Source organism: Sinohyriopsis cumingii, chromosome 1 (genome assembly GCF_028554795.1).
Source record: "Sinohyriopsis cumingii isolate HCF-2022 chromosome 1, ASM2855479v2, whole genome shotgun sequence".
NCBI classification, from domain to species: Eukaryota; Metazoa; Mollusca; class Bivalvia; order Unionida; family Unionidae; genus Sinohyriopsis; species Sinohyriopsis cumingii.
Window position 1 is genome coordinate 158,719,279 of NC_142961.1, and position 21,057 is coordinate 158,740,335.

Sequence of the window (21,057 nt, forward strand, 5' to 3'; positions counted from 1 at the left end):
ATTGTGAACACTGGACCCACAGTAGAACTGGCACCTGTGCAAAAGTGATATGGCTTGTCTTGCAGGCACAACCAACTGGAAGGGCATGCAGAAAGCATGCTGGATGAGTGGCTGAACAGTCAGATCAAGGGCTCACTAGGCAGATGGCTAAGTAGCCTGCTGGATAGCAGGGGCTGTGAAACAGACCGATTCAACTGATCCCGACATGACTGCATATAACGGTACAATCAAGTCGAACAGCTGACTGCACTGGTCAAAAACCAGAGCAACAGCATATAGCATAGATGACTGATAAAACAAATCATGGAGATTGGTATTGTGTTCTATGTGCATAGGCATACAGATGAGAAGGGCATGCTGGACTTGCAGGGGATTAAAACCCACTTGAGTGCTATCGAATAGGATGACATTGTCCCATCAAATCAAAGCCTAAACTGGAGAGATGAACAGAGAGATAGTGAAATATCATGTCCCTCCATGTCTCATAACAGTACTTTAACAGTGTCTGGGGTGGTGAGAGTCATACAGACATCTCCAACTCTCACTGATCATCTGATACTCGTTGCACTAACATAACTGTCACTGTGGTCATGGTTAATCAGAGCTTGGAAGTGGGGGGGGGGGGGACCATCATGGCATCTCCAGTACACTCACAACTGACCATGTCTTTGAGTCAAGACTCAAGATGTTGCATTAAGACAACTTCAATGTCCCCATCTCTCTTTATTTTTCAAGCTCCTGCAGTGAACTGTGGACCAATTCCTTCTGATCATGTGGCACAGACACTGTATGGTGAAGCAGATGAAATCTTAGTGAAAGCAAGGCATGTAACGTGCATGCTTGTTGACCTTCAATATCTTGCACTTTGCACTTGGGCACCAACATTAACTGAAATGTCAAAAGCAAAAAAAACTAAGAAAAATAACAAACCTAACAACACTATTGCAGTAATATACTTGTTAACAAACAAATGAAAAACGTGGTACAGTAAAACCTGTCTTGAGAGACCACTGCTATGAGACCACCTGTCTTGAGAGACCAGGTTCTCCATGTACAGTTTTTTTGATTATACAGTGTTATGACCTGTCATGACAGACCACCTGTCATGAAAGACCATTCAATTTGTGGCAGAAGGGGTGGTCTTTCAAGACAGGCTCCATTGTATATGCAATTAACACAACACACAGTATCAACGATACTGTGTTTGGTGGACAAAGGTCATAAACTGAAGGAAATATATGAAATCTTCACAACAAAACGGATCAAAATATATCAATAATTATCCATAGATGTGGCATATACATTCAAAATCAATAATATACTAACTTTATAGACATGTATATATATAGAACACATGATCGTTTTCTTAGATGCTGAGAAGCAATGTGTTCCAATGTTGACTGTACTGCAACAAAAACTTAAAAGGGTAAACAATTGGTAGATTGGTAGCCATCTAGCTGTAGTAAGGGGATTTAATGAGTCAGTACATCTTCCATTGGTCCATATGATATATAGTTTGCAAAGATGACTTTCATCCTTCCAGGCAGAATAGGAAAGATTATATCCTGAAGTGATTGTGAGTGGGAATGTATTTAAGAGAGAAAATTCCAAAGGATCTCTCAAATTAATTGTGAGATCTCTTAAGTGTACTGTGCAGACATGAGAGTAGAAGTATTTAAGTGGAGAATGACAGGATAATGCATAAATCTTGATCCAAGGGGAGACCATTCTCATCTGACTTCCTTCTTAGCAAACAGAAAACATTTAAGCATTTCTATTGTTAATCCAAACTATGTAGTTACCATCTTTTCCCACTCGGGGGTGGGGGGGGGGCTGGATCTGGATTTTGTAGTGGATATTCTCCTAATATATTTTGATCAGGTGGAGTATTGAACAAGAAAGATACATATGTATTTCTTAGCATAACCAGATAACATTTAAACATCAGTCTCATGGCTCATGTTTAATTTATTAACTTGTATGCCATACCCATTCAATCTTATTTGATAAGCACAAAATATCCATTATTCTATACTGTACTTGTATATTCCTATTTAACCAATGAAAATCTTTCTAACTTATGATCTTAAATAAAGGAAAAGTATATTAGATGTGTATACATTGGGTATGCATTGGGTATACATTGGGTATGCATTATGGACAGGACTACAGTACTTGATAGGAGTTGAGTTAAAGAATTCATACTTTGCAGCACTGGAATGAAATCTATTTGCAATACTGTCACAGTGTTTTTCTGAAAATATGAAGCATATTAGACTGAAGTAAATTGTCAAGAAAATACTGATAACGGAACCTTGATCATTACTGAAGGAGGAAACGTTCCAAATAGCACTGCTTAGCACTGCATAGATATTAGCCTGAGGTCACCAGTTACATGCATGTACTTCACCAGTAAACATCACAAATTGAAAAATATATTCATTCATATCTCGTTTCTGAAATATCCTACCTTGACTCTTTCTTCGAATGAAACCACAAATGGAAGCTCTGTGAGAATGACAAGATTCTTGACATCTTTGTTCGACAATGGGGGACCTTCATCTTCTGCAGATAAAAGAAAGCCTTACTGCGGTAATGAATTCTGTATTACAACTGAAAACTGTGAAGGAGAAAAGCTTTTTACTTTATTTTACCTCTTAAGAAAGATGATCTTCTCTACCAAGTGTAGGTTAAAATACTAAAATAAAATGGCCTATTCTAAAAACAAAAGTGCCTTATTCCTTTCAAAAATGCATCTTTCCATGTTTAATTTTTCAGTCTTTCTCATTTTTGAAACTCTTTTAAGAGCGAGTTTTTTTTATAACACTATAATAGGCTTAACATCTACAACTGTAAATCTTTCTCGTGTCAAAAGTAGCTATCATGCTTGAGAGATAAACATATATCTATCCCATCCTTGCTCAAGAGTTTGATAGCCTTCAAGCTTTAAGTAACTCAGGGAAAATTTGCATCAAGGTTTATTTGAATTAAAAATGAAATAAATAAGAAAGCACATTATCAAAACCCCAAAGCATACTTCAAATTCATTGTGTTGTACCTTTCTATATTTCATCTCGGTTTACTATTTGTGTGTGTGAGATTTGGATTTTTAATATAGCTTTAACAATTGTTCAGTTATATCACTAAGATGTCTGCAGTGTGGCAGTTTATAGTGATGTCTAGCACTGGGGCATCATGCCACAGACATGTAGCATGATGTCCCACCAAGTCACATTATCCTGACAACAGGCTGACCAGACCTAACACTAACCTCTTAATGCTGAGCGCCTAATGAGCAGCTGTTAGTACCATTTTTATAAGTATTTGGTATGACTCTGCTGGGGACCAAACCCACGACCTCCTGCATCAGAGGCAGACGCTGTAACCACTAGGCCACTGAAGCGGTCCTGTTTACCATGAAATCCTACAGATGAAAATCTAAAGGCCACAATTTTAGCTTTATATCCCTTAATCAAGTAAGCAGGCAAAATTAGATACGAACTGAGCTACAGTACATACATGACATTCAAAACTGCATATATAATGAGGCTATAAACCCTTTCGGGTTTAGATTGGCTTACCATTCTGAGTTTTGGTAAGGGACTGCATAGTTCTGAACGGTCTCCGAGTGAACACTGATTGATTGGCTCTGTAAATCTGGGAAGGCTGGTAAGAAAAATTAAAAGTTTCCATCATGTGAAGTGTGCTATCTTCCCATCCTAACTCAAACAAACAAAGTTATTTTAATCCATAATCAATGTTGTTGCCACAGAAAGTATATATACATACATGTGTGCACATGCATGCACACCCACACACTTCAAAGCATTAACTATCCATTGGATCAGGATCCTAATACATATAATAATGTACTCTGCAAACTTAACTTTTTCCACCAAAAAAAACAATATAAAGTGAGGATGAAATCTGACACAGATGCCATGGGGTTTACTATGAAGCTTGATATTTTTAAAGATCCTACCTCACTCATATACAAATATCTTACCTCACTCATATACAAATATCCTACCTCACTCATATACAAATAGCAATAACTAATGATGACCTTTAATTAAAGTTTAACCAGGCTAATAATGACTATCCTACCTCACTCATATACAAATGATAATAAAAATAATGATGACCTTTAATTAAATTTTGAACTAGGTTTAATCAGGATCAGCTGATTTGGCAAGTTTAACTCAAAACAGAACTGTTCAAAATCTTTAGGATTCTGTCATGGGATAAATTTGCAGTTGACACAGCACAAAAATAAGCAATTTACCAAAAAGGAAATGAGAAAAATTAATATCTATTAATTTCTTTCACAATACAAGCAACATGCACAAATGATTTTATATAAATACTAACTCCTTCAGCTTGTATTTTGACTCTGTCAGACAACCAGTGATGAAAAGGACAAAAATGTCGCCTAGCATCTCGAGTATATAACTGACGCACCAGTCCAGCTGTTACCTGAAGAAAAAGAATGTTAAAAATGTGTTGACATTATTACCAGAAGTGAAATTTAAGTTGTCTCTAGGTCTGGCTCACAAAGGTATTGAAAATAATGCACAGTTTATTCTGCAAATCCAGAATATATTACTTCCAGGATTTAACAGGTCTTGGATATTTGCAATTTTTTTCAAGCTCTTGGCTTAAAAGTACTTCTTTATGTCGCAAATACAGATTCCATTTTACTTTATGATTACATTCTGTTTGCATTCCATTTATCATCTTCTCATGTTTCATTTATGATCTCAGAAATGTATTTGGATTTTGTGTTTATTTTTCCTTTTCTATTTCACTCATTCAGAAAGAAATTAAAATCCTTTTGCTGAAGTGGAGATTTTCTGCTTTTGAAACTGTACACAGCAGAAAACGGCAGTTTTCATTTCTTACCTTATTAAAAGTGTGCTTTAATGAAATAACAAATGCAAACCATTAAAACAAGAGTCCTTTAAAGGGACTGATACCCTCTAGCCAAGTTTTCTTTCCTGGAATCCCTTCAAAAAGACTGTTTCTTTTTACTGTTGGCAATTAAATCTATATAAGCAATAAGAAGAGTTTTAAGATGGTCAGCACAGTGGCCATATTGGATGGCAAAGATTGGCACCCTTTTCATTTATGACCAACTAGACACTATAACAAGTCTACTGATGAAAACCCCATGTTGATAGGAGTTTCCATTTTAGAACTAACTACACATTATATAAAGTTTTTGGACAAAAACCTCATGCTGATAATACCATCCGCAGTGGAGGAGTAATGATGCGATATTCAAGATGGCCACGATGATGGCCATAGGGTTATGTTAGATTAGCACCATTTTAATTTAGTACCAACACCATAAGAAGTCTTATGATGAAAACCTCATGCCGATATGATGAAAACCTCATGCTGATATGATGAAAACCTCATGCTGAGATGATGAAAACCTCATGCTGATTTGACTTTCTTTTCTGGAGTAGCAATGTCAAGATTTTCAAGATGGCTGCCACTGCAGCAATATTGGATCTAAGATTAGCACCATTTCCATTTAAGACCAACTAGACATCAAAATAAGTCTTTGTTGATGAAAACACCATGCTGATATGAACATAATTCCAGAGGGATTAATGGTACAATTTGCAAGATGGCCACCATGACAACCATACTAGAGGTCAGATCAACATCATTTCATTTAGAAGAAACTAAATTCATTATAGATACTCTAGCCGAAAACCCCATGTCAATATGACTTTCCATTTAGGAGCAATATCAATATCAAAACTTTCAATATGGCTGTCATATAGGAGATCAGACCCACACCCATCTTCATTTATGTCCAACTATACCTATACAGCATAAGAATGCTTTCATGAAAACCCCGTGTAAATATGACCACCCATTTAGGAGCTGTTGTGATAACAAAATTTTCAAGAAGACGTCTGGAGAAAACCCCATGCAATATGACTTTACATTTAGGAGAAATCGAGACAGTAATGGATGTCAGGTCAACACTATTTTCATCAAGGACAATATGTACATCATATTAAGTCTTTTTAAGAAAACCCCATTCTGATATGATGATTCTTCCAGAAGCCGTAGGAAGAATGAGATTTTCAAAATGGCCACAATGACCCCCATATCAGAGGTCAGATTTTCAAGATTGCCACAATGACCCCCATATTGAGATTTTCAAGATGGCCACAATGACCCCCATATTGGAAGTCAGGTAAGCATCATTTTCATTTAGGACAAATCAATCAGATGCCAAAAGAAGTCTTCCAGTGAAAACTCTATGCTGCTTTGACTTTCCATTATGGATTAGCAATAACAAGATTTTCAAGATAGCTGCCATGGGGCAAAAATGGATGTTTGATCCGCAACATTGTTTATTTGGGACCAAATGGACACACAAAAAAAAACCTTGGTGAAAAACCCTTGTTGATCTGACCATTCAATCTGAAGAAGCAGCAATAATAAGGTTTTCAAGGTGGCCACCTTAGCAGCAATACTGGAGGTCAGATTGGCACCATTTTCAATCAAAACAAACCAGACAATATACAAATTCTTCTGATATAACCCCATGTCAATATGTTTTTCAGCTCAGGAGGAGTAGTGATTACAAGATGGCAGCCAAGGTAACCAAACTGGATGTTAGATTGTCACAACTATACAAAGTCCTCATTATTATTATTATTAGATTGTCACAACTATACAAAGTCCTCATTATTATTATTATTATTATTGGATTGGCACCATTTTCATTTAGAAACAACTAGACATCACATCAAGTCTTAAAGTGAACATGTCATTTTGAAAAAACTATCAATTCAGGAGAAATAGTGACAAGATTTTCAAGATGGCCACTGGTACTGCCTTATTTGTTGTCCAAGCTGCACAATTTTCATTTAGGGAAATGTGACCTTAGAATGAATGTGCCTGTAAAGTTTCATGGAAATCTTTGAAGTAATACAGAATGAGTGGCAATAAAAAATTCTGTCACAGGTCATTTTGTCATCATACTTTTTGTATGAATTAACTATAACTCTGTGACTTCACTCATTACAGAGTAGGAAGCTGTACAGTTAAGTCACATCCCAAAAAACAAACCTTAAATAGATAACTCCACTGAGCTTTTGACAGTGCATCCTTCTGATTAGCTCTCTCTTTAATCCCAGTCTTCTTTAATGCAATCCGGTAGTCTTCGTTCATGGTTGGCTTGGCATCTGGGTGTGCCAGTTCTATGATACCCAAGCAAACATCTCGCAAAACTAATGTCATTGGTACCAGCTCCATCAAAGTGAATGGCATGCTAGATCCTTTATCTGAAATCAAAATGAACTTCAGTGTACAAGCTGTGGAATCAAATGTTTTAAAATACTTAAGATAATTAAAAGAAAGCTAATATATAACAACAATACCTTAAAACTTCATGTTAATATCTATAAAATAAAAAAATAAAAATGAAGTATAGCACACAGCTTAGAAACATTTCTATTAAAGTTGATTAAGAGATGTTGAAAATAATTAATTCTATTCTACTTTCCATCAAGAGACTGCAAAATAATTTAAAATCTTATGTATTACAAGTCAAAGTCGTGATCACATCTGTAGTCATATACATGACATAAACAATTTCTGTTCATCATTTAGTGCTTTTGTATAATTAATTACTTGTTTAAATTAAGTTGCATAATGCCTAAAGCCAACTTTTGAATGATATGAGGATTGTTTTCTGTATAGTTCCTAACTAGTGAAAATGATTGTCATGCCACCAAAATCCATCCAAACTGTCCAACTCAGGTTCTTCATTTTCTGGGGGAATCCCAATGTTGCAGACCGAGAATGGCATAATTACATTCTGACCGGGGCCATGAGTGGCCAAGTGGTCTAAGGCATTTGTTTTTACATATTACTGACATTTCACCACTGTCTGTGTGGGTTCAAGCATTGGCTCAGCCAATGTGAAAAAGCTTGCCAGTAGCTTCCAAAGTCTGGTTCTTACAAGAGTTATCCCAGGTTCTCCCTATACCAGATATAATGGTGTTAAAAATATAACAAAAACACTCTTACACATGGGGGAAGGGGCTGAAATGAGGACCCCTTACAGGCATTGTTCATGGGTTTGAACAACTGTCTGTTTTTTTGTTGTTGATTTTTTGAGTTGTTCTATTACACATGTTTAGCTAGAATAGGTCTAAATATGTATGTATGTATTACAATTTAATAGCACATCAGCATAAAAATGACAATTAGGTGTTTATTAAGGGTACAATTTTAAAAATTATACTTATTAAGAAAAAACTTCAGTATGATAAACCCTTACAAATAAATAAGAACAAAATAAAGATGTTCAAATTCTGTAAAATGTTTTTTTTTACAAAAAGATAAAGGTAAAAACTTAAAATCTCTAAAATGTAGGGTCAAATTTGTTTTATATAAACCAAGTTCCCTCACAAACAACAAGATTTTCTCAAAAATTTTCTGATTTTTCTGATAGTATATTATCATAATGTTCCTTTATTCAGTTCTCATGAAGAAACTTTTGTTTCACACAGTGGAAGTCAGTACACTCAACAATGATGTGTTTCTGTCAGTGGACACTGGCAATATGAGTCTTACAGTCAAAGGTCATCCTGAAGGAAGTAGGCAAATGTCAGGTGTATGAGTCCTACATGCAACCGGCACAATACCACTCTATCTGTATGATTTATTTTATATGAGGGGACATTACCAAGGAAGTAAGTGATAGCCAAACATCACTATCCATCATTCTTCCTATGCTGAAAATGTTTTGAATGTTGTTTGCTCAAGAGCATGTAGTGAGTCAAGGTATTCAGACAATGCACCGTGATATGTGAGCTGTCACTAAACACACACTTTGCTGACATTGCCAGCAACAAGAAGCTTGTCTTGGTCACCATCTTGGATCAACAATTCAAACATTGCCTATTCAGTGAAGAATTACTTGTGACCAGATCAAAAGAATGGCTTAGAGCAGAATGCATCATAGTTGCATCAGCTGACAAGCAGAAGGAACCCCCAACCAAAAAAAGAAAACTGAAACTTAAACAAATGCCACTGGACCATCAATGTCATGTTTCTGGGATTTGTTTTCTCTGTTTATGTGGCCTGTGACGAACCTGTCCATACCGTCAACGAAACAACCCACATGGATGATGCTGTTGATGCGATGCTTGAATTGTATCTGGCCAGCCCTCTGTTGCCACGAGAAGACATATATGGCTGGTGGAACGCTCACACGTTTAAATTCCCCATCTTGGCCTAAATTAACTCGACGCTATTGTCTGCACCAGCTTCCAAACATTCTGAGCAAACAGCTATTTAGCAGGCCAGATGTTTTTGGATTGTCGTGGATAGTTACTTGGCGAAAAGGGAGAAATGTTACTGTTGCTTAAATACAACCTACCTCATCTAGACTTTCAGTATTAGCTGCAGCCAGCGTACAGTGACATCTAACTTTAGTCTTAAAGCATGCGTATTATTAATTTTAATTATTATTGGGCTATCGTTATTAACATTTTTTAGTTATTTATTGAAATCTAGTAATGGCAACCACTGAATGTAATTTAAAATACTTGTTTAATACATTTTCATTCATTTATATCTTGAATTGGCAAACCATAAGTTTTTCAGTGTTAGATTAAAAAAATTTCAAGTTTTATGTTTGTGTGATTGTTGTATTCTATAAATAGCAATGTACTTCTTATCCGGTTTCAATTCAATTGCCGCATAAACAACCATGTTATAACTCACATGGCATTATATCTGCTTGCATTACACTATTAGGTTTATGTTTCTGAACCATTGTTATAAGACAAATAATAATGAAATAATCGGTCTCATAATCAGTATCGGCAATTTTAATAATCGGCTATACGTGTTTTCGGCATAATTGGCAAAACGTTACATCAGTACAGCTTTAATGGCAGTCAGTATAAATGGTGAAGGAAGAACCCAGGAAAACCCCAGAAAGAACCACCGACCCACGAGAAGCTACTGGCAAGCTTTCTCACATACCCACATTGGCCAAACCAGAGACTCAAACCCATACAGACAGGTGAGAATGCAGTGACCCGTAATGGTGAGCGCTTTAGACCACTTGGCCACTCAATACCCCGATACCTTTCTGAAGAAAACTAAATCATGACTCTTTAGTTTTGGACAATTTCACAAGGCCTTCATCAGCCAGCTCCAAATGGTGTACTGCTTTGAGGTTAAGTGTAATAATCATACACCGGTTTGAGGTCAAGTGTAACAATCATACACTGGTTTGAGGTCAAGTGTAATAATCAGACACTGGTTTGAGGTCAAGTGTAATAATCAAACACTGGTTTGCAGTCAAGTGTAATAATCAAACACCGGTTTGAGGTCAAGTGTAATAATCAGACATTGGTTTGAGGTCAAGTGTAATAATCAGACACCGGTTTGAGGTCAAGTGTAATAATCAAACACCGGTTTGAGGTCAAGTGTAATAATCAGACACTGGTTTGAGGTCAAGTGTAATAATCAAACACCGGTTTGAGGTCAAGTGTAACAATCAGACACTGGTTTGAGGTCAAGTGTAATAATCAGACACCGGTTTGAGGTCAAGTGTAATAATCAAACACCGGTTTGAGGTCAAGTGTAATAATCAGACACTGGTTTGAGGTCAAGTGTAATAATCAAACACTGGTTTGAGGTCAAGTATAATAATCAAACACCGGTTTGAGGTCAAGTGTAATAATCAGACACTGGTTTGAGGTCAAGTGTAATAATCAGACACTGGTTTGAGGTCAAGTGTAATAATCAGACACTGGTTTGAGGTCAAGTGTAATAATCAAACACCGGTTTGAGGTCAAGTGTTATAATCAAACACCGGTTTGAGGTCAAGTGTAATAATCAGACACTGGTTTGCACTCAAGTGTAATAATCAAACACTGGTTTGAGGTCAAGTGTAATAATCAAACACCGGTTTGAGGTCAAGTGTAATAATCAGACACTGGTTTGAGGTCAAGTGTAATAATCAAACACTGGTTTGAGGTCAAGTGTAATAATCAAACACCGGTTTGAGGTCAAGTGTAATAATCAAACACCGGTTTGAGGTCAAGTGTAACAATCAGACACTGGTTTGAGGTCAAGTGTAATAATCAGACACTGGTTTGAGGTCAAGTGTAATAATCAAACACTGGTTTGCAGTCAAGTGTAATAATCAAACACCGGTTTGAGGTCAAGTGTAATAATCAGACATTGGTTTGAGGTCACGTGCAATAATCAGACACCGGTTTGAGGTCAAGTGTAATAATCAAACACCGGTTTGAGGTCGAGTGTAATAATCAGACACTGGTTTGAGGTCAAGTGTAATAATCAGACACTGGTTTGAGGTCAAGTGTAATAATCAGACACTGGTTTGAGGTCAAGTGTAATAATCAAACACTGGTTTGAGGTCAAGTGTAATAATCAAACACCGGTTTGAGGTCAAGTGTAATAATCAAACACCAGTTTGAGGTCAAGTGTAATAATCAAACACCGGTTTGAGGTCAAGTGTAATAATCAGACACTGGTTTGAGGTCAAGTGTAATAATCAAACACTGGTTTGAGGTCAAGTGTAATAATCAGACACTGGTTTGAGGTCAAGTGTAATAATCAAATATCGGTTTGAGGTCAAGTGTAATAATCAAACACTGGTTTGAGGTCAAGTGTAATAATCATACACTGGTTTGAGGTCAAGTGAAATAATCAGACACTGGTTTGAGGTCAAGTGTAACAATCAGACACTGGTTAGAGGTCAAGTGAAATAATCAGACACTGGTTTGAGGTCAAGTGTAATAATCAGACACCGGTTTGAGGTCAAGTGTAATAATCAGACACCGGTTTGAGGTCAAGTGTAATAATCAGACACTGGTTTGAGGTCAAGTGTAATAATCAAACACTGGTTTGAGGTCAAGTGTAATAATCATACACTGGTTTGAGGTCAAGTGTAATAATCAAACACCGGTTTGAGGTCAAGTGTAACAATCAGACACTGGTTTGAGGTCAAGTGTAATAATCAGACACTGGTTTGAGGTCAAGTGTAATAATCAAACACCGGTTTGAGGTCAAGTGTAATAATCAAACACTGGTTTGAGGTCAAGTGTAATAATCAGACACTGGTTTGAGGTCAAGTGAAATAATCAGACACTGGTTTGAGGTCAAGTGTAACAATCAGACACTGGTTAGAGGTCAAGTGAAATAATCAGACACTGGTTTGAGGTCAAGTGTAATAATCAGACACCAGTTTGAGGTCAAGTGTAATAATCAGACACCGGTTTGAGGTCAAGTGTAATAATCAGACACTGGTTTGAGGTCAAGTGTAATAATCAAACACTGGTTTGAGGTCAAGTGTAATAATCATACACTGGTTTGAGGTCAAGTGTAATAATCAAACACCGGTCTGAGGTCAAGTGTAACAATCAGACACTGGTTTGAGGTCAAGTGTAATAATCAGACACTGGTTTGAGGTCAAGTGTAATAATCAAACACCGGTTTGAGGTCAAGTGTAATAATCAAACACTGGTTTGAGGTCAAGTGTAATAATCAGACACCGGTTTGAGGTCAAGTGTAATAATCAAACACCGGTTTGAGGTCAAGTGTAATAATCATACACTGGTTTGAGGTCAAGTGAAATAATCAGACACCGGTTTGAGGTCAAGTGTAATAATCAAACACCGGTTTGAGGTCAAGTGTAATAATCAGACACTGGTTTGAGGTCAAGTGTAATAATCAAACACTGGTTTGAGGTCAAGTGTAATAATCAGACACCGGTTTGAGGTCAAGTGTAATAATCAAACACCGGTTTGAGGTCAAGTGTAACAATCAGACACTGGTTAGAGGTCAAGTGTAATAATCAAACACCGGTTTGAGGTCAAGTGTAATAATCAGACACTGGTTTGAGGTCAAGTGTAATAATCAGACACTGGTTTGAGGTCAAGTGTAATAATCATACAAACTGCCTGACTAAATGATGAGAGCACATGCTGTACATCTTACTGGTTTACCATCCCTCAATAATTATGAATGGGCTGTTTACAGTTACATATGCCACGCTGAACATTTCCTTAGTATTTTTACACCCTGATATGTTTGCATGAAGAAACATATTTGAATATCACTCTGGCTTATTTACATGCTATACCATCAGTGACAGAGATACCAACCCCATTCTGGAGTGAAATAGGTATGTCTGCTTTAAATAAACTGGAATCTGGACAAATACATAGGAAAATTTCAAAGTTTTACTCAGCAATATATTATAATCATTGAACCTTCTCGTCATTCAAAGTGCTTTATAGAAGAAATATACTTCCTAGAAACATCTTTACATCCATTTGACATTCTAAAGGTCATCAAAAGGCTGTAAAATCATGGTGTCTACTCAGTTTTGCTGTTTTGCCTTAACTTTCTCAGGGCAATCAGGGGATTAAGTTGATAACGATTCTGATTCATCCACATTCAACTGCTATTGGTTGCTTTTGTGATACAAGCACTAGGTACCATAGATAAAAGAATTACAACCAATGATTTCAAGTGTTTTAAGTAACCTACATATTACAAGTGTTCCAGTTGCAGTTTACATGTACAGTAGACCTGTCTTGAAAGACCACCCCTTCTGCCAAAAAGTAATGGTCTCTCAAGACAGGTGGTCTCTCATGACAGGTCATAACACTATATAACCAATACATCTGTGCAAGAAGAACATGGCCTCTCAACACAGGTGGTCTTTCATAGCAGTGGTCTCACAAGACAGGTTTTACTGTATAGAATTTATTGGACTTGAAATCAGTATCTGAAAAAGTGATCATAATGACATTATCTGCAATTAAAAATATGATTTAACCAAAATCAGAATGGATGGCATCTCTCTGATAGAATAAGGTCTCCAATGAATTACCATTTTATGTACATTTTTACACAATATATTCATCAGGAATGATGCCAAATAATGTAAAGTCATTATCTAAATTGTGTATGTGTATTTGCACAGAAATGAAGCAGCTTTTGAGCTAGATTTAGAAGCAAAGATATAATTTTTCTGACCTAAGTACCATAAATTAGAAAATACAACACACATTCAACAATAACACACACTCATGTATCACCTGCAGTTTTTCTATTGTGTGTAGAACCCCTGGACATATATAACCTACAGGTTTTCATCAGAAGCAATAAACAACCAAAATCTGTGCTGGCTTCTCCACATTATAAACACAGTATAAAATACCAGGGTGCGGTGAATCATCCTTTCTGTTTACCAATAAACCGCAGGGGAGCCATTTCAGCCAAACTGGGTTGATTCATAACCAGTTTCATCACCTTAAGCCATCTCAAAAATTCCATGATAATGTCATTTGCTCTGTTTGTTAAACGCAGGACCAAAGCTGTTACTTGTAATTCAAAATCAATAAAATAGTCACCTATCTGTAAATATTCGTCAGATGGCATCAACTACACACCTGATTTTACAATAAACAAGAATAACACCAGATACTATTCACAATGGATTTTGGAAATGTGAAATTCTTCTTCAAGTCAACTCGTCTACAACTGCTCTGAATCCAACTATGACAATGAATCAGACCCAACTATGGCAGTTTAATAAACACAACATTGCCATTCTTCATAAATTAAATTGAAGATGCTGATTTTATTATGCTGATCTTGTCTTCATCTTTACATTTCTAAAAGTTTAGCTGAAATGTAAAACATAACTATATAATCAACATTAGAATCCCTTACTATTGTAAACTTGGTGTGGCATTCGAAATAGGAAACGAGTCTTTTAAAATATTACTACAACATGGTAATATGAGTCAAGATAAAACTGGAAAACATGCAGACATATATACCCCACAGTGGGAGTGCATAGTAGGAAAAAACATGGATAACCAATGTCTTATATTTGCTAATCTGCAGTACTAGGTAGGAAAATATTACCTTTTTTTTCCTTATCACTATAGTCACCAAAAAAGTCTGCATCATGTAGAGTGTGCAAGGAATGACTGAACATCGAACAGAAAGTGGATAAAATGGGGACAACTCTGTTGATATCACTGTCTGACAAGGGTAGCCCTCTGCATAACATCTGCAGTAGGGTTGTCTTGGTACTGAGAAACACAGAAATTAGGATATTACAAGCAACTGATAAACTGATGAAAAGAAATGATTCCTTTCGAGATTGTGACACAAAAACTATTGCTTAGAGAAATCTTCAAAATAATTTCAGCGATCTTATCAAGGCCACAGGTAGAGAAATCTGCTTGTATTCCACACACATTTAAGTATGGAAAAGCAAACCAGGTATTTTAATCGTATGAACCAGGGGATATAATTCAATCAGGAGACTGGACCAGTGATGCTTTTAAAAATAGCTTTGTTATTCTCTTAGTGATAAAATTAAGGTGTCACCAAGAGTGTCTTCATATATGCTTGGTATGTTCTGAAATAAAAATTGTTTATTATCTTCACCTCTATTTAGCTATAACTCATGTGAATTGTTATAATCTTTTACATATCAGAATCATGTCACAATTATAAATGAGTCCATATGGACATAAGTTTAAGGCATTCATCACGCAACCAATGCATCCTGTACGTTTTTACTGGTGACCAAAATTTCATACAGCATTAAATATCAACAAACATATAAGGGACATAATGATGACATGTGATATATCATGTAGTTATCAATTATATTTGAAGAATATCAACTGGTGAAATCCGGAGCAAAATGGCTGACTTAACTGTAACCACCTGAAATATTACGCCCAAAAATTAAAAAATATTCTTTTCAATTTTATCTCAGTTAGTCAATTTTTCCTCCATTAGTCAGCTGTGTATGTGCTAGGACAATCATAATATGTATACAATGAACTGAAAATGTTTACTTTCCCTGCTGCCATAATTAGTTTATTTTGTCCATTTTCTATTCTCACCAATGGACCTGAGGAATTGTGTAGTTTTTAATTTAATATTAATCAAAACATTTAACTATCCAGGAGACATACAAGACTGTCTTTCTGATCATGTGATTAGTAAAAATATATCTAGGCTTGTCCATCTGACAGGGATTGGTCAATCCATGTTAGGACAAATTCAACCTTTAAACTGTTTCAGTCAAAATTTACTGTATTAGTTAAAATTTGAGTGGCATAAGTAGGAATGATACTAAATATGCTTGTCAAGATTTATTTTACAAATCCACCCACCTTCCCTGATAAATGCATGTAACCTTTTAGTTAATTTTCACTTTAATTGGGTACCTGTGTATATTTGCAATATGCATGTTCACTTCTAGGATTTTTTTCAATAAATACTGAATCATATTCATTTTGACTTGAATCATGTGTAGCTAACGAATGAATTAATAATACCATAATTTCTTTTAAATTTCTTTGAACTTTAACAGGATTTAAACCTTTTTCAAAATACATACGGGTGAATAAGCTTACACATATATGTGCTTGAATGACCATATCTGCATGTATATGTACATTTTTTCCACCAAATAAATTACGAGTTTATATAGATATCAAGCTGTTAGATAAAAATAAAACATGCCTACACGTAATTATGTAAACATAAGCAGTATGAATTTGTCAATTCTTATGTTAATCAATGTTGACTAATGACAGAAACAAACCAGGAGGTAGATATTAAGTAAAAGTGACCTACATTAGAAATACTGATACATTATTCCTCAGAATGAGATTTTTATATTCAGTTACATGACTGTACAACAACTGTCCAAGAACCTTCTAATTAAGTGTATTTAACAGCAACACTTACCCAGTGGCTGAGGTTGTTGATACAGCAACACAGGCTACCCACAAACACCTCACAAACTGGGAATTGAATGCAAGACTGTACAGCAACCTTAAGTATAAAACAACAATTCTATCTCTTAACAATCAAAGTCAATCATACTGTCATGGTCATTTCTATACAGAAACTATCTGCATATAAAAGAAATGTATAATAAGTCCAATTTATGCATACAGTACTATATCTACCTGCATACAAAGGACACATACAAGAAGTCCAGTATATATTTTGGGTGGACTGGGTTCTAAGTTACAACTTTGGGGCTAAAATCACCAGGTGGATTGGGTTCTTAATGTGATCGGGGAACGTATTTGAAAGCGAAATGTAAGGATAGACCTGGAGGCCAATATTGTCTGCATAGCTGAAATAGTTTTTTTCATGCCCATTTAGTGTATATCTGGTTATAGGGAAAGGATCTCAACAGCTTCCAATTTAGGTTCCTGGGTGGTAAGGATAGACCCAGGGGCCACTGTTAGTTGGTCTCTTCCAGGTCAATATGTGTAAAGATGGTTATAAGGTGGGGATCTCAGCAGTTTTGAAATTATAACACAGAAGCTAAGTCCCTGGGTGTAAGTACAGACCAAGGAACCAAAGCTGGCTGCCTATATGAATTTTTCTTTCATGACTGAAAAATTCAGCCTGTGGTTGTCTATTCCTAAAAAGAAATTTCTTTCAAATCTGTTGAAAAGAGTAATGGATCTCTTTTGACTTTATGACATTTTGACTCATCCCAGATCTAATGCACCTGGTTTTCATCAGGTCAGAACTAATGCACCAGGTTTTCATCTGGTCAGAACAAATGCACCAGATTTTGTGAAGGTCTGAATCAATGCACCAGGTTATCTGAATTTCTGAACTAATGCACCTGATTCTGTGAAGGTCAGAACTAATGCTCCAGACTTTGTGACGGTCAGAAATAATACACCAGGTTCTGTGAAGGTCAGAACTAATGAACCAGATTTTGTGAAGGTCAGAACTAAAGGACAAGATTTTGTGAAGGTCAGGACTAATGCACCAGATTTTGTGAAGGTCATAACCATTGTACCAGGTCTCATGAAGGTTAGAACTAATGCATCAGGTTTTGTGAGAGTCAGAACAAATGCAACAGGTTTTGTGAAGGTCTAAAAGTGTAGGAGGTGAGAGCATGACAGCTGGACAGACAAATGGACAGATGAACAATATGGACAATATGTTTTTTTTTAAAGTGTAGAGACAAAATAGCTTGAACTTAAAATCTCTTATGCTCCATCAATGTTATCTCTGACAGGAGTGATGGAGGGATAAATTTCACTGTTGAAGGAATATAAATGTAAATGGTACATTTTAAAAAGTTTTTGAACTTACCGTCTTTTATGCACAGAGAACCTGTGCTTGGACAGAAGTTGATGACATATTACTGATATTGAGTTGATCACAGACACCTCCATTTTCTGGCTGATGTGGCTAATAACTTTCTGAATAAAAATCTGTGAGTCAAGGATTTGAAGACAGTCTTCTCCTACTTCCTGCAGTTTGTTGATGTCATAATCCTGAAAGTGACACAGGTAATAGAAAATAAGACAATTCATGAAAGAAAATCTTTTTTAATTCATTCTCTCAGGCTAGCATAGCACTACAAATAAATATGCATTATTTGACATATGTGGTTCATTAACAAAAAGATGTAGTGATAAATATATATAAAAGATTTTGATAAAATATTATTGTATTTATTATACTTCAGTGAGGATGAAATTCTGATATATATTGACAATTCCAAGAGCTATGGCAAAAATTATTTTGGCACAAATAATTGACCCAAGTCAAAACATATAAAACAGACTGTACAAAGTCAAAATACCTAAAACAGACCATACAAAGTCAAAACACCTAAAACACATTGTACAAAGTCAAAACACCTAAACAGACCATACAAAGTCAAAACACCTAAAACATACCGTACAAAATCAAAACACCTAAAACATACCGTACAAATTCAAAACACCTAAAACATACAGTACAAAGTCAAAATACCTAAAACATACTGTACAAATTCAAAACACCTAAAACAGACCATACAAAGTCAAAGCACCTAAACAGACTGTACAAAGTCAAAACACCTGAAACATACCGTACAAAGTCAAAATACCTAAAACATACTGTAAAAAGTATGACAAAATCAAATTAAATAATATCCTGAGCAGCAGATACAAACTTCAAAAAGTGCAGATGATTCAACATTAGGGCTATTTTAAAAGTAAAGTGGAAGAGGGGGAATTAATTACAATATGGTATGATGGATAATACTGTTATAGGTCATATATGCTGACCAGTCTAATTAGAAACTGAAGGGTGGTGAGTGACCCGCTCCTCCATCTAATTCTGGAATAAGTCTGATTATCTAATATCAAAAATCAAAATAATTAATGTCTTGTTGGAAGACATGCTGTCAGTTAATTTCAAAACAGCACATACTGAACTTTGTTACAAACAAATTAGTCCCAGACACAAAATCTCCGTGTGAATAAATTCCATACAGGTGAAATCAAACCGATTAACATGTAAAATGCCCATTCAAGAAAAAAAGTGGCAACATTAGGTGCATAATACATACTGGCTTTCATGCACAATATTCTGCTCACTTATTGAGTTTTTAAAAGGTCCTATTACAACAGTCAGCAACAATAACTTAACTACAGTAATACCTCGAATATTCGCAAGGTTAGGATCCAGAACCAGTCGCGGATCAGGAGGAATCGCGAATGTTTGGTATGAGTCACTAAAAATGCTAATAAATGCTTATTTCTAGGGTTTAAACCCTAAATATGACCCAAATCATGCTCCCAAAGCACTTTAATTTCATTTAAAAGTTTGCTTAATACATTACCCTTAAAAAGAGAAATAAATGGTTGACGTAAACATAGAGTACAGTATTGCCTAATGGGTATTTGCCACACTAGCGCATTTACAGTACGGTACATGTATACTAATATTACCCCTATACTAATTCATTGGCTGCCGTTTTCTTTTGCACTCACAGTAAGGTAAAACCAAGTAACGAATGGGACTGTAAACTTAATGACTGACGTTTTCTTTGTCATTGTCAGGAAGGTAAACTAGGTAAACTTCATATGTCACAGAAGTCATATAATGAAGGTACAATTCAATAAAATAAAGAAAACATGTACGTAGAGGGTATCAATGAAAATTTCGCGAATCCGTGAATTCGCGAATCCAGAAACGCGAATGCATGAGGTATTACTGTATCTGATCTTGTTTTCAGGTGTTGAACACTGCTGGCTGAAATGTCTCTCTTTTATCATGTGATGAATGACCTTCTACTGAGATCACGTGATGAATGGCCTCCTACTGAGATCACGTGATGTATGACCTTCTACTGAGATCACATGATGTATGACCTTCTACTGTGATCACGTGATGTATGACCTTCTACCGAGATCACGTGATGTATGACCTTCTACTGAGATCATGTGATGTATGACCTTCTACTGAGATCATGTGATGTATGACCTTCTACTGAGATCATGAAGCACAACTCCCTGATTTCCGTCATCAGTTGTGTATTCAATTAATCAGACAATCAACTTGATTGCAGCCAATCATTGAAGAGAATACCGTGCAAGAATTTCATGGGTGGATTTGGACCAATCAGAATCACATAAAGTGATATATTACTATGTTATGATTTTAAAAAAATATTACGCTACACATGCTATACATAAAGTGTACCAATAATGTGATAATGAAAGATAAACATTAAATTGTAACTCTTTTACATCCTAAAAAAACCCAGTTGAAATTAGTGTACTGCAAAGGATATTTTGTGCTGATCAGCCACATGACTGGTACAGATTATGCAGTGTGGTTTTGGGGCTGAAAATGCTGTTAAAGTAATGGTTATTTTCATAAGTTCATCTTATTATTACTTATTAAAAAATTGAGTTCAAAATCAATGCTGGAACAAGGAATATGTGATTATTTTTCTACTGTCTCCTTTAATCATTGTGCAATATATCTCTAATACACAATTTGGATGCTGCATATTTCAATTACTATGATGGTCTCAACCACCATTATTTGATTGATATGTGTTTAAATATCCTTTACTGCTTATACTGAATATTTCTTAAGATGAGAAAATTAGCAATGTGTGTTTTGCTGTTTTAAAGTTGTGCCAGTATTCACAAATTCGCTATTATGAGTTTGACC

The 21,057-nt window shown here is 35.7% G+C and overlaps 1 protein-coding gene across 2 annotated transcripts in view; it reads right to left on the reverse strand.

Moving 5' to 3' along the window:
- LOC149808228 (ubiquitin-protein ligase E3C-like) overlaps positions 1-21,057 on the reverse strand; it is an 81,019-nt gene that overhangs the window by 22,195 nt on the left and 37,767 nt on the right. For both annotated transcript variants that reach the window (XR_016424286.1, XM_089975177.1), the window contains exons 10-16: positions 18,193-18,377; positions 16,813-16,899; positions 14,962-15,131; positions 7,099-7,313; positions 4,372-4,476; positions 3,582-3,666; positions 2,471-2,565 (exon numbers count right to left, since the gene is read on the reverse strand). Coding sequence is in view for 1 of the 2 variants with exons in the window: in XM_089975177.1 (XP_089831303.1) it covers positions 2,471-2,565; positions 3,582-3,666; positions 4,372-4,476; positions 7,099-7,313; positions 14,962-15,131; positions 16,813-16,899; positions 18,193-18,377 (942 nt within the window). In the remaining variant the exon portion in view is untranslated. The remainder of the gene's footprint in view (positions 1-2,470; positions 2,566-3,581; positions 3,667-4,371; positions 4,477-7,098; positions 7,314-14,961; positions 15,132-16,812; positions 16,900-18,192; positions 18,378-21,057) is intronic.